Below are 14,046 nucleotides of genomic sequence, written 5' to 3' on the forward strand. Positions count from 1 at the left end.
AGAGAGAGAGCACATGTGAACTCTGTCATCACCAGAGCCCCATTCACCAGCTCTTGCTATTTTAATTCTTACAAGCAATTGCTATGACATCTGAGGACTCACTGGCCACTTTTAATACAATAACAATTGTATTTACCTTTTGCTTTTTGAACTTACAAGATATTTCCGTGCATTGGATCTCCTTTGATTGGGAAATGAGACTGGTATCATCCGTCCCATCTTATTAAGGAGGCCTGGAAATTAAACAACTTGCCATTTTGCCAGATAAGTGGCAGATCTGAGACCGAAACTTAGAACGCGCAAATTCCAGGTTTCAGACATTTCTGTTTGTTTTTTTAGATCATATTAGGAGTGTAGAAAGAATACTTTATTTAAATGCGAATAAAGTATCTGGTTGTTTTGAGAGTAGGGAAAAGGAATAAGTGTGAGAGGGAAAGAGCAGAGTTAACTGTGGCCGCAGCATTTAGAAGCAGACTAACTCAGACATAGCCATTTAGAACTTGCAGAAGAAGAATGTTACAAACATCAAAGATTAGCATCAGAATCTTAAAGAAATTACAGGTGACTTGGAAAGGCAAATTATATTTATAGGCTCTTTTCAGAGATTAGAGGGGAGGAAGGGTGTAAAGAGTTGGCCAAGAAGCTACTAGAATGGCCATCCTTCAGAGAAAAAAGATCTGGAGGCAAGTTTGAGTTGCTCGCCCAGGAAAAAAAAAAAAAGGAAGCCCTAATTGTCCTACAAATGAGAAAGACAGGGTGGTTGTGACACAAATGTACTTTTTTGTGGGCTAAATCCCATTCAACCTCATTCTTGGATGTAAAATAGAGTGACATTTCTCCACTGGCTGAATTGTTGCCCAGTTCAGCCAGTGGCTAATGCACCGCCTCTGAGAGAACGGACAAGAGACTGGACTCCCTGCCAATGGAGGAGAGCTGCCTGGGAAGCTGCAAAGGCTACGCGAGGTCACCGCAGCAGAGCCTAGCCCTGCCTCCTACCAGCTCTGAAGTTATACAAAGTCATTACATTGTTCAGAGTCTCTGTTTATCCCCATCTTAACAAAAACTGGTCTCATCTCCTTCTCTTGAGTTCTTGCGAAATTTTTATTAAAACATTCGACATCTAGCAAGCACTGGTGAATAAAAGTATATTTACTTTATTTAATCTGATAGTTCTCAAAGCTGATAGCATATTAGTATCACTTGGAAGCTTTCAAAAATTGCCAATGCCTGAGTCCCATTTCACAACTATTAAATGATCATCTCTGAGAGTGTGAACTAAGGCCTGGATATTTTTTTCAGCTCAGCTATGAGTTCAATATACAGCAAGGTTGAGAATTCCTGAGTAAATCAAGTCAACTAAGCATTCAACTACCATTTATTAAGTACCCATTTGGTCATGACTTGTCTAAGCATTGGGGATACAAAGATGAACATTTAAAGCAGAATGATTTATTTTTGAGAAGCATACAAATATGGTGTGGGGGTTGGGAGAGTGTCTCCCCAGAATGTGCCACCTGGCATGCACATTATCTCAAGCTTAAAACAATTAAAGCACAAGAAATCTAAGAAGAGTTTGTTTACCTTCGTATTACCTGCCTAAAGAGATTCAGATAGAAAAACCTGCTTCAGGAAAGGAACCTTAACATACTCACCTTAGCACATATGAATTAAGTGTGGCAGACATGGAGGATCTAAGCAAAAATCTGTTCTCTTAAGAATCCCCTTTGCGTCCATTTCAGGGTTGCTCTGTAAGAAATTGTTTACCAAATGTTTGCTCTTTCTCATCTACCTGTGGATTGCCTACCTCTTCCTTCTTAGTCCAAAATGATATTTACACCCCATTTTGCCTGTCTTAGAAACTTTCATGCTTCTGTGAATTCTCCATGCAAATGGATTAAAATTTTATTTTCTCTTGTTAATCTGCCATATGTCATTTGAATTATCCGACCAGCCAGAAGAACTAAAGGGATAAGGGGAACGTTTAACAGGTCCTGAAAGTGGGAGTGTCCTAGATATAATAGATATGAAATGATGTAGAAACTTCAAAAACAGAGATCTGTACCTTAAAGTACAAAGATGTGTGACCCAGCCAAGGAGAGAAGACATAGAGGCTAGCTGAAGAGGCTGCCTGGAGACGGTATCAGGTGAGTTGAACTGTGTTTTAATGAATGGCCAGTAGGCTGGAGAAGGAGCGAGGAAAGGTACACAGACGTTTGTGTTGTGTGGCAGGTGTTCCACACTTTGGTCTTCTGCCCCACCACCCACACTTTACAAGTATTCAGCGTCACTCCCCAGTAGGAATGGGAAAGCATAAAAGTCCTCTTTCCTTGTCCCACACAGATTACAGAAATGAAAACATTCCTTCACTTGCTAGGGGCTGGATCTCTAATCTAACCCAATTCAATGAAAAGACAGGGCTGTCTGAGTACCATTTCTGAAGGTTTTCAGCAATATGGTAAATTTCACCAGAGAGGGTAAGTCAGTTTGCTCAGAGAAAAGCAGGAATTGTAAAGCCGAATAAAATAAAACATAAAACTTTGGGAATGCCATTGTTCGAAGAGACAGTGGGCAGGAGAGGAAGAACCAGTCATTAAAAGACCCTCCCACCCCCACCCCCCACAGAAAGAGGAATAATAAATTATCACCATGGCAAGAGAAACAAAAACTGGAGAAGTTAAGGGGGAAGAGAATTTCAAGAAAGAAGAAGTTGTTTAAAGGCTGCCAAGGCCAAGTGGGTCATGGGATCAAAGGATTATTGGTGAATCTAGTAAATACAGTTCAGTAGGGAGATATCTGGCTAGAAGCCAGACTGTGTAATAGTTTGAAAAATGAGTGGGAGAAAAGAAATAGAGATAGTGAATGAGAGGATTACTTTCACATTGCAGGACAAACAGGCTAAGGGGAAAAGTAAAGAAAAACTTTTTTTTTTTTTTTTGAGACTAGAACATGCTCGTAGGAAAAGAGCCTGCAAACAGGAGAGACAAAAGTTACAGAGGAAAAAAAACAAGTGAATTGAGTAAGAAGAAAGTACGCGTTCTGGGAAACAGATGAAAGGGCTGGTCTGGGGTGACTGGGTGAGTTTATAGGAGGTAGGGAGGAAAGCTGACAGGATATGCCCTTCAGTAAAACTTGATTTCTTTACCCTGAAGAAGACAGAGATTTTCAAACACTGCCCCTTTTGAAGGCAACCCATTACAATTTGGCTTCCGGCCAGATATCTCCGATTAAACTGTCTTTAGGAGGTTCACCAATGCCCCCACTACCCCAGTGCCAGCACCAAGAACCTATTTGGCTTTGTTATAGGCATTTAACAACAATTTGCTCTTTATTAAAACTCTTTTCCCCCTTAAAGTCTCCAATCTCTTGTTCCTCTTGCCATGCTACTAATGCCCTGCCCCCATTTTTTTGGCGGGGGAGGGTCTTTTATTGATTGTTTCTTCCTCTCCTACCTACTGGCCCTTTAAATGATGGCATTCCCCAAGAGTATATTTTTTATTTTATTCAACTGTACACGTCCTGCTTTGCCTGAGTAAGCCAATGTACTGCTACGGCACAATGCTAATAAACAAGGAAATCTTACTGTCAGCCTATTAAATTGAATGGCTATGAACTCTGTCCATATGCCAATGGCTTCCAAATCTCTATCTCCAGTCCCTCATCTGTCTTTCTTAAGCACCAATGTGCATATTTCCAACTATCTCCAGGGTCTAGTTTAAAAACGCTTTAAAATGTTCTCCCCTTCCTTCCCTACCCCAAACTCAGCAACTTACTCTTGTAAATTCTTTGTTAATGATCTGATCATAATTCTAGCTTTCAAGATGGAAACCTTGATACAGGTTTCTGAAGGCAGAACATTCCTATGAAAGCTTTCCTAAGCTGAAATGGCATAACGTGGAGAAGCAATTACCATTGACTTATATGGAAACATTTTTGAGTGTTCCCAGACCCCCAAAACAACCTACCAAATTATACTGAATGTACTTAAGTACATCCAGTTTTAGGCAAGGTGTAACATCCTTATCAGCTCTCTTAGGCTTTTCTGATCCTGTAGAAAAGGATCACAGAATAAATTGAGATAAAACACAGAAGCTGACAGACACAGTTCAAAGCTATGGTGGCTTGATGCTCAGATGCTGAGTGTAGCTCCCAGGGAAGGAGCTAAAGGGGCCATTCTCGCTGCTCCAGGTGAGTGCTACCTTTGGAAGGGCCTGCTGCAAAACAAATGCTGAATGTTATTTTTGCTTTTTGCCTTTTTGTTGTCGTTGTTGTTAAAGCAATATTCTCTTTGAATTTCTTTTGGTTAGTGAAAACAGGTATAAAGCAAACTTTTGAAAAACAATTGACATCTCTATTTGCTTCAGCTCCTTCATTCCCTCACATGATATCCAATCAATCATCAATTCTTGTCAATTCCACCTGCCAGCATTTTCTGAATCTGGTTCTACGCCCAGCCTCCACCCCAACTCACACTGCTGCCTTGATTATATGCTCATTATTTCCTGCATTTGCTTACTAACTTGAATTTCATGCAACACTTTCTTTCCCTATAACCTGATGCACACTGCTTGTCAGGGTTCTTACCCTAAAAGGCTGATCACATTACCTGGCTGCTTTAAAGCTTCCACTGACTTGCAGTTTCCTAAAGAAAAAAAAAAAAATTGAACTTGACATTCTGGTCTCATTCCACTATACATTCCAACCTCATTTGTCACCACCTTACCCCTTGCACTTTCCAGTTCTCTAGAGTCAAGTGTACCCGAGCATAACTTTATCTTTTTTTTTCTGTCCTTGCTGTTCTGTTTGGCAATGAGCTTCAGTGTTGTGCTGGAATTAGCTCTTGCCGGGTCACAGAAACCAACTTAAATTTACGAGTCAGTCGACATCAAGTCAGTAGCTTAAAATTGGCCATGACGGGAATATTTACATCATGGGAAATCAGCAATAGCTACAAATCTGGGTTTCTCCACCCCCTGTCTCTGAGATATCCTCTGCCTCCATTTCACCCTATATATTCTGTCAGGATATGTAAGGAATAAGAGCTCAAATGTACTGACATATGTTGATTTTTTACCCAGAGATTTTACTGTATTTACTTATCGTTTCTAGTAGAGTGCTTATGGAGTCTCACAAATATAATGGACAATTTGGTGATGAACAGAGGGGAGGGAGAGTTGGGGGGGCTGGGAGAATGAGGTGAAGGGTTAAAGAAGTACAAAGTTGTAGTCGATAAATGGTCATGGGGATGGGGAGCACGGCATAGGGAATGCAGCATTGATACGTTGGCTAGGTGGAGGGCCAAGGGAGGAAGGGAGCAATTGGGGGAATCATTTTATGAACAATGTAGATGTCTAACCAATGTACTTGAAACTAATTAAAATACATAAATTTTAAAAAAGAATTAAACACACAAGAAAAATTAAACAATAAACAAAAAAGTTTAGGGTTATTTGTATTAGTTCTGTGGAAAATGTCATTGGTTTTTTGATGAGAGTTGCATTGAATCTGTAGGTTGCTTTGGGTAGTATGGTCATTTTAATCATATTAATCTCTCTAATCCTGTAGCATGGTATAGTCTTCCATTTATTTGTGTCCTCTTCAATTTCTGTCTTCAAAGGCTTATGGTTTTCTGAGTATAGATCTTTTACCTGCTTATTTAAATCTATTTCTAGGTATTTTATTCTTTTTGATGCATTTGTCCTGTTGATTATGACTCAACAATTCCACTTCTGGGTATTTATCCAAATAAAATGAAAACTAATTTGAAAATATATATGCGCCCCTGTGTTCATTGCGGCATTATATACAATAGCTAATATATGGAAGCAACCTAAGTGTCCATAGATAGATGAATGGATAAAGAAGATGTGAGATACACATACATACACATGTATATGTATGTGTGTGTGTGTGTGTGTGTGTGTGTGTGTGTGTGTATGGAGAGACACAAACAATGGACTATTACGCAGCAATAAAAAGAATGAGATCTTGCCATTTGCAACAACATGGATGGACCTAGAGGGTATTATGCTAAGTGAAATAAGTCAGACAGAGAAAGACAAATATCATATGGTTTCACTTATATGTGGAATCTAAAAAGCAAAACAAAATGAACAACAAAAAAAAGACCCCAAACAGACTCACAGAAACAGAGACAAAAGGGTAGTTGGCAGAGGAGAAGGGTGACAGAGGGATGGGTGAAAAAGGTGAAGAAGAATACAGTCAATAATATTACGATAAGTTTACACACTAACAGAATTAGTGGGGTGATCACATAGTAAGATATACAAAGGTCGAATTACCACATAGTATTTCTAAAACCAATATATAGAAATACTGGCCCACTGTCACCAGATGGTCTGATTTTTTAAGAGAAATAGGAAGCCCAGATCATTATGTAAAATATCCCAAATTTTAAGTGTTGGAAATGAATTAAAAAATGTTTAATATACAGTGTGGGCAAATAAATAAATAAATAAATAAATAAATAAATAAATAAATAAATCCTGCAGGTCAGTCTCTGACTCTCAAGCTGGTTGCTTGAAAGTTAAATCACATTTTTTAAAATACAAACAATAGGCATAATTGAGAGTGTTCTATCCCTAAACATGGACAATAATAAACAAGACCAAGACATGAAATTAGAAATATTTGATTATTTTTGGTTTTGTTTTACATTATAAATTATGATGATTCATAGCAGCAGCTTAATTGAGAGCAGTGACAAGGGACATGTTTATTATGCAGATTCTGGATGGTATTGATGGTCCTTGCAAGGACTGCAGAGGCTAATACACTTGTTTCTTTTTAAAATTCCTTCCCTCTTCAAAACACACAAATTTCCTTTTCATTGATTTGACTTTAGTCTTCTTGTCAGAGATGTGTATGACCACTTTGGGGAAGGGATCACCAAAGAAATGGGGGATAAAGATTAATTTTTTTAAAAAATTGGGTTAAAAATAGATGAGAAGTTTAAAGAAAAATTTGTTAAAGAAATTTTAATATATGATATGGTATAAGTATGAAAGTAAGTCCAACTTGCTTAAATGCTGTCTCCTTCGCCCCCCACCAAGTATGCCATGAAGTGGGCTGTTTATAACTTGATGTTATAATAATGAGTGCCTAATCCTGTATGAAGGGTCACTGGTCCTTCTTTTTGAGGTCGCCACATATATTAAACACTTGGTGGTAACTCACAGGGGCCCTGGACATGCAGGGCTTTACAACCCACGCAATAGTGGAAACTGACAATTCTCACACTAACTAAAAACCAAAGCAACAGTCAGAGAACGTTGACCCTTGCAAAGAAGTAGGTAATTCATATGTGTCATCCAACATGGCTACCACTAACTAAAGTATTTTTTCACAACTGTTTTCAGAGACTTTGGTTCGCTCCTTTGTATATTCTTAATGGAACAAATCCTCATTTCCCGAGGCTGAATTTGATTTCTGAACAAGGCAAAGTTCCTCTAGATTAGAGGTGTATGACAAAGAAAGATTGTGAAGCACTGAGGCTGATGTTCATGTGCACCTCATGAAATGGCCTGGAATGACAAATATGCAAGAAGCTTCTGTCTCAAATAAGGCACCGTAGCTGCCAGCAACTACTAGCTGCCAACAACTGTGGGGTTTGTTTCAAACTTTGAACAAGGAATGACTTTCTGAAGCAGAGCACTAGGGACACAGCAAGAAGACTGACTTAAAGCAGTTTTTATTTAAGACAAAAAGCTACTAAAACCAAACAACAATAGAGAAACTGTTTTCCATGAAATTATATATTTGGTCACCAAAATATAAATACTACTCTATGGCTTTGTAACAATATTTTTAGTAAGAAGTTTAAAGCTTAATTTGCCAAGTAGTACTTATTCTTGAAAAATCATACATTGGTTGTGTGCTTTCATCATCCTATTAGCTTACTAAAGTTACCATGATGAAGATGGTGAAATGCATCTTAACAGCAAAAGACTGGGACCAGCTCCGCCGGTGGATCAGTTACGTAAAGATTTCCTTTAAACTTTTGTGTTCTGCCTTTCAGAAACTCAGTAGCAGTAGTTCCCTGTATGTGCCATGTTCTCCCACCTCAGAATTTTGCACCCGCTATTTTCTTTTCGTGGAATGCCCTTCCTTACCCGTCTGTCTGATGGGCTGCTTTTTATACTTTCAAAGTCAGCTCAGTCAGCACTTCCTCTGGGATCCTTTGCCTGAGTTTCCTAGAGATACAGAGGCTTCCTCTGCTAGGCTCCCGCAGTGCTCACTACGGACCACAGACTGTAGTGCTCACCAAGTTTTGCTGGAATTGTCTACTTCTTGGATTTTCCAAACTGGAATGAGCACCTCAAGGTCTCTGCAGTGTCCTGAATATTCCAGGTGACCGATAAACATTTGTTGAGAATACATCCACATTTTAGAGAACAAAAGAGCATGGTTTTACTCCATGGACAGAAAGAGGAAAAGCTGTAACAGACTATAACACTATACATTTAAAAAGATAACTTCAATATTTACAAAACAATAAACCTGGCTCTTCCACATTCCCATAAAACCACAGGAATCGATCTTTATTGCAACAACTTAAAGTATCATGAATGTATAGAACTTAAAAATACTACCCATGGTTGTTTGCCACTCTCTGAAACGTGAAAATGGAAAAAAAAAAAAAATTGGGTGGGGCAGGGTAAGGAAGAAAATGACATAAAGACATTTAACCACTGACAACACCCAAATGGAAGTCCAATTTTTCAAGCAATTAAAATTCTATGATTTGCCCCAAAATATGCTTTTAAGGAGTCAGGAAATCATATTAATGTTTTTAGAGTAACTGAAAATCACTTCTAAATGGGTTCCTTCTGTAGTCATAACCAATAATAAGGTTTTTTTCTTTTCATCAAAGATGTTTCTTCATTTAAGTTGCAGAAATATTCAATTTTAATTGGCTCTAGGAGGAAATAAGACTGACAAAATATTAGTTCTGGTCAGTAGGTGCTTCTGTGGCTGCTAAGACTAAGTCTGGCACATGGTGTGTCCTCTAAAATACTGGCCCACTGTCCTTGACAAAAATATAGTAGTGCAGTTAAATGATATACCGCTAGCTATAGAATTAAAAGGCATTAATCTACAATGGAGCAACTTTAATAATCATCTGATATAAACCTCATTTTGAAGCATACAGGAAAAGCTACTGAGCCTGTTAAGAGTCCAGATTTTAAAATGTTTCTATACAGATGAAACAACTAACATAAATTTAAAGTTAGTTATTTGGGGAAAGGGGATTTTCTTTACTTTTTCATTCCCCTTGTTTTTTATTTTTTAAAAATATTTTTAACATACTAAATAATTGTATATGTATAAATAACCATTATATAGAGTATATATATCACAGTATTTAATATATTGGTGATATCCGCCCATAACCTCCATCTCAGGTTTTAATTACAAGCTATAAAGTATATTTTGGCTATTTCCTGTGATAAATGAGAGCTCACTATCAACATTGCTTAAGTCAAAATGTTAGTTTTGGCAGGCATCCTTAAAATCATTCCAGGCTAGTTCGAGATGCTGAAATATAAACGTCACAGATGCCAGGGAATACATTTTGTGGCTGATATATTGAGGGGTCCACCATGATGCAGAGTTGATGGGCACATTTGCATCCTTACACCCCTCAATCTCACAGTCGACCACCCCATCCTGGCAGTGATCTTCACTGGTTTCTCAGACACAATATTTTCCCAGTTTTCCTCTTTGTTCCCTAACTTCTCTGCTCTTTTGTTGGCTCCACTTCTCCACAACTCTAAAACTACTTTTTTCTCACTCAACACTGTTTCCTTAGGGAATTTCATGTCTTTATGGGATTTCATAACTTTATGAGATTTCAATTACCGCTAACCTGCCAACAAATTTCTCCTTATTTCCTATTTCCTTTAAGGTCAGGTGCTTGTTTGTGTGTGTGTGTGTGTGTGTGTGTGTGTGTGTGTGCGCGCGCGCGCGCGCGCGCGCTTGCACGTGCTGTAATCTTAGTTTCTGAAACACAATGATCGCTCGATAATGAACAATGGTGAGGTCATGGTGAATTTCTTTATTATGGTGGCTGACAGAAACACCTGCCTTTAATTACATAACAGTCAAGGTCATCTTTTCTATTGTTATAGGCAGAACTCTGGGCCCAATAGATGGCAATCATTTGAGCAAATCCAAAGTCCTTTGTTTAGGGAATAACCCTTCTTTGCAAGTACTTCTTCATTACCCTTACATTGTGGCAAGATGGTCTACCATTGAATTTTTAGTTCCTCCCATATACCAAGCACAGTGCTATGTATTTTATATACACAATCACATTTAACCTATGTAGCAAGCCTTCAGGGACACACTGTCATTACCTCACTTTTATAAACAAGGAAACTAAAGTTTAGCAAGTTTAAGTAACTTGCCCACATAGTCTCACAACTAATAAGTGCCAAAACCAGGGTTTAAACCCTAGCCAGCAGTAGTCCAGGTTAAGAAGATCTATACCTGTATGGAAAGTCGCAAACCTGAGAGCAGTAGCAGATTGACAAGAATAATGGTGAACATAAAATGAAAAAAAAAAAAATAACCCCCAGCATATTACTATTCGAGGATACTGTAGACAATTGCCAAAAACAGATCTGACCTAAATGTATTTCTTATATGCCAGGTACTGATGCAAGTGCTTTACTTATTAACTAATGTATGATAAAGATGGAAAATAAACCTTTATACACATTACTCAATCTCCAAATAACTTTATGGGCTAAGTATTATGATCACTTACAAGGTAAGGAAACAAATACACAGGTGAAACACTCTTCAAAGGTCACGCAGCTAGCATAGCACAGAGCCTGGATTTGAAAACAATTCTCCTTGATGCCAAAACACCTGCTCTTAAACACAATGAAAATGGTCCTGAAAATTTGGTACATATACCATCAGTATCATGAGTTTTTTTGTAAAATAAAGATCTATAGTCAATTAAATTTGGGACTCACTATGTATTTTCTCTTTAAGGCTCAAAATACACATTAGTATGCTAGGAATTACACGAAACTAATAATAAAATAAAACAAAATAAGAAATTCTGATTAACCCTGTTTAACTCAGCATTTCCCAGTAGTATTTAACCATGGAGCCCTTCTAAATATGTTAAATCAAAACCCTCAGAAACTAAAATTTGTAAATACACAATACACTCCTTTCCTACCTGATACTTAATGTGAATCACACAACTAGTACAAAAGATTTCAAAGCGGAGAGTGTAGCATAGGAAGGGGAGGGGATTGATCATAACAGGCAGCCGTGGAATAGAATTCAAAGGGCAAATGAGTCCAGCAGACCTGGTTCACAGCCAGCCTCACTAGGTCACGGGTCTGTGAACTAGTTACCTAACCTTTATGAACATCTATTTCCTTCTTGAATGAGGGCATTAACTACTATTTCACAAGGTAGTTGTTTATTATTCAGTAAATGGGTCTGTTATTATGCAGATATATGCCATAAATCTCATTCAGCTAAAAGCAAAATATCGAAAAGCAAAATAATTGCCTTGCTGAGAAAGTCAAAGAATTGAGATTATTGCTACTCTGGACTTGCTTCTCACTAATAGGGAAGAAGTGTGCCATGAAATCAAAGTGATTGAAAGCTTGGGACAGAGTGACTCTATGTTTAGTTGATGCATAAACGAGGAACAGTGAGATAAGCATCTTGCACTTTAGAAAAGTAGACTTTAGAACAGTCAAAGAAAAGGTAATTTGAGTCCCAATATTAGAGAAAGACAGCACAGAAGAGTATCAGTCAAATAAATTTCACATGGGGTAGTTATCAATTATTTATTCAACTGGAAAAGGGAAAGGTAGGATGATATCAAACGAATGTGGAAATTCGCCAGTAATCTTTTACATAGTAATTATAATTAACGTTTAGCTAGAAGCAGGCACATAATTCATTATGAATTTGAAAAAAAATCTGCAAAAGTATTATGAGGAAGTTAGAAACCCAGAAAAAGTGAGATTTGTGAAACAAAAATTGTAAAAAGACAATGAAAAGCCATTTTTAGGTAAGTTCAGAGTCAGAAGCACAGGAAACACGAGGTCTGCCCTTTGGGGCAAATGGAGTAGCAGAGATAACTGGAAGAAAGCAGAACCATGAACTCCTATTTGCTCTACTGTGACTGATTTAACAACAACAACAACAACAAACACCTAAGACAGTAAGAAGGAAATTACATCTACATAATAGGTAAGAAAGCTTATGATTTGGTGGGGAGCTTGTACATATCAACATAAGAAAAGAAATACATGAAGGCCATAAAAAAAAAATGTAAAGGAAGGAAGGCTGACTGGGGGAAAAATGGGAAGTTTCCAAAAGAGATTTCTGCGTAGGTGTTGAAAGATGTGGGGGAGGCTAGCCAATGTAAGTGAGTGGGAAAGCATGTGAGGCAGCGGTGAAGACAAAAGGAAAGGTGTCAGATACAAGTGTGTAGGCTGTCGTACGAACATTGGGAGGCTAGATTCAGCAGAGTGGTACTATCAGGTTGTAGCAGTCCCTAAGTGCCAGCTAAAGAACTTAGTACTTTTATTCTGCCACTATCCTAAGGGACAGGAAGTCAGGGGGTAAGGTGAGGAGTGATTCACTGAAGGTTAACAGTAAGATTTGAGCAGAACAAGGATCATTCTACAACTTAGAAAACAATATTACCCTGGCCATAAGAAGTCAGGGTCTTCTGGCTCAGGCAAAGGTTATCTCCTGGTCAGCCAAGAACATAAAATAAATGCAATAGGACTGGCAGAAAGCAAATGCATCATACAAACACCGGCTGCCGCCTGCACCCCCTCACCTCCAGCCAGCCAAGCCTCCCAGCCTTGTTTCTTGGGCTAAGCTGAAACTGCCACGTATGAACTAGGAAATCAAATGCTTAGAGGATCCCTGACTGCTGCTCCCCGGGAATGGAGAAATACACAGTCAAGGGATGTTGGGACATGGCCCGTGCCCACTTCTGCCTTTAAGGGGGTTGCATTGCCCAAAACGAGAGCCTGTTTTTCCCAGAGCCATCCTAAAAATGTTAACTCTCTGCTGCCCTCCATCGGAGAACTAAAATGGGGTGGGCGGGGCTGGGGGTGGGGCGGCGGCGAGGGATGGCTTATTAAATGCTTTATGATTGTTTGTTGACGTTGCAAACCAAAAAAGAAGGGTTTATGACAGACGAAGGGTCAGACAGTTGTTAAATTCTATTCAACTTCACCCTCTGCGTTATTAGCGCAGACCACGAGGCACACAGATCTAGCTCGCTACTAGCAAGAAGGCGAATGCGACACCTTGAAAATGCCAGACTGAACCACCTTGAAAAGCAATCACCTCACTGAGTTAGAAAAAATAGGCATTCTCAAGGGACACGATCCGCAAATTTTAGTTCCCACTTCAAAGACAGCTTAAGAGGAGGTAGAATCAGCGCCTGGCTGGGCCTCACCACTTGGACTATGCTCCGTATAGCCGCGTCCAGCAGCATGAGCTTCCAGGGATCCGACGCAGAGCTGGGCAAGGGGATATAGATATAATAGGCGGCCAGCGCCACCAGGGCGGCGAGCACCACACAGGACGACCTCATCGTCCGCCGGGGTCGGATCGCCCTCGGGTTGACGAAGATGAACGCGCGACGTCACCCAAAGACCACCAGCAAGTTTCTGCAAGGGCCAGCTGTTCGTTCACTGGTTTCTTATACCACCAGGAGCCAATCAGAGGCCGTGTCGGGAGGAAGTCTGAGCGCGGACGTGCTTTCTGTTCAGTGTCCTTGCAAAATGTCGCAGACACTCCAGGTTTGGGAAAGCTCTGAGGCTGCACCAGGCGCAGCATAGCGGACTCTGGAGGACACAGGTGTGTACTGCACACTTGTGACCAAAAGGCTCCCTCCTTAAGGTTCTCAAATAGAAACCTGAAATAGTTTCAGTGTGATGAGTCTGTGTCTAAAGCATACAAGCCATCCTGGTTCAAAATGGAGATACTGAGAAAATTAATAAAAATACACTGTCTTCTAGAACC

The 14,046-nt window shown here is 39.3% G+C and overlaps 1 protein-coding gene across 2 annotated transcripts in view; it reads right to left on the minus strand.

The window, feature by feature from the left end:
* The window catches only part of NCEH1 (neutral cholesterol ester hydrolase 1), a 36,622-nt gene extending 22,818 nt beyond the window's left edge, over nt 1-13,804 (minus strand). The window contains exon 1 of one of the 2 annotated variants that reach the window (XM_036219258.1): nt 157-4,639. In XM_036219258.1, coding sequence (XP_036075151.1) covers nt 157-219 — 63 coding nt within the window. In that variant the 5' untranslated portion in view covers nt 220-4,639. Of the gene's footprint in view, nt 1-156; nt 4,640-13,477 lie in introns of those variants that run through there. The other variant, XM_016156014.2, reaches the window with a different exon arrangement.
* Nucleotides 13,805-14,046: the final 242 nt, after the last annotated feature.

The sequence above is a fragment of the Rousettus aegyptiacus genome, unplaced genomic scaffold (genome assembly GCF_014176215.1).
Source record: "Rousettus aegyptiacus isolate mRouAeg1 unplaced genomic scaffold, mRouAeg1.p scaffold_m13_p_4, whole genome shotgun sequence".
NCBI classification, from domain to species: domain Eukaryota; kingdom Metazoa; phylum Chordata; class Mammalia; order Chiroptera; family Pteropodidae; genus Rousettus; species Rousettus aegyptiacus.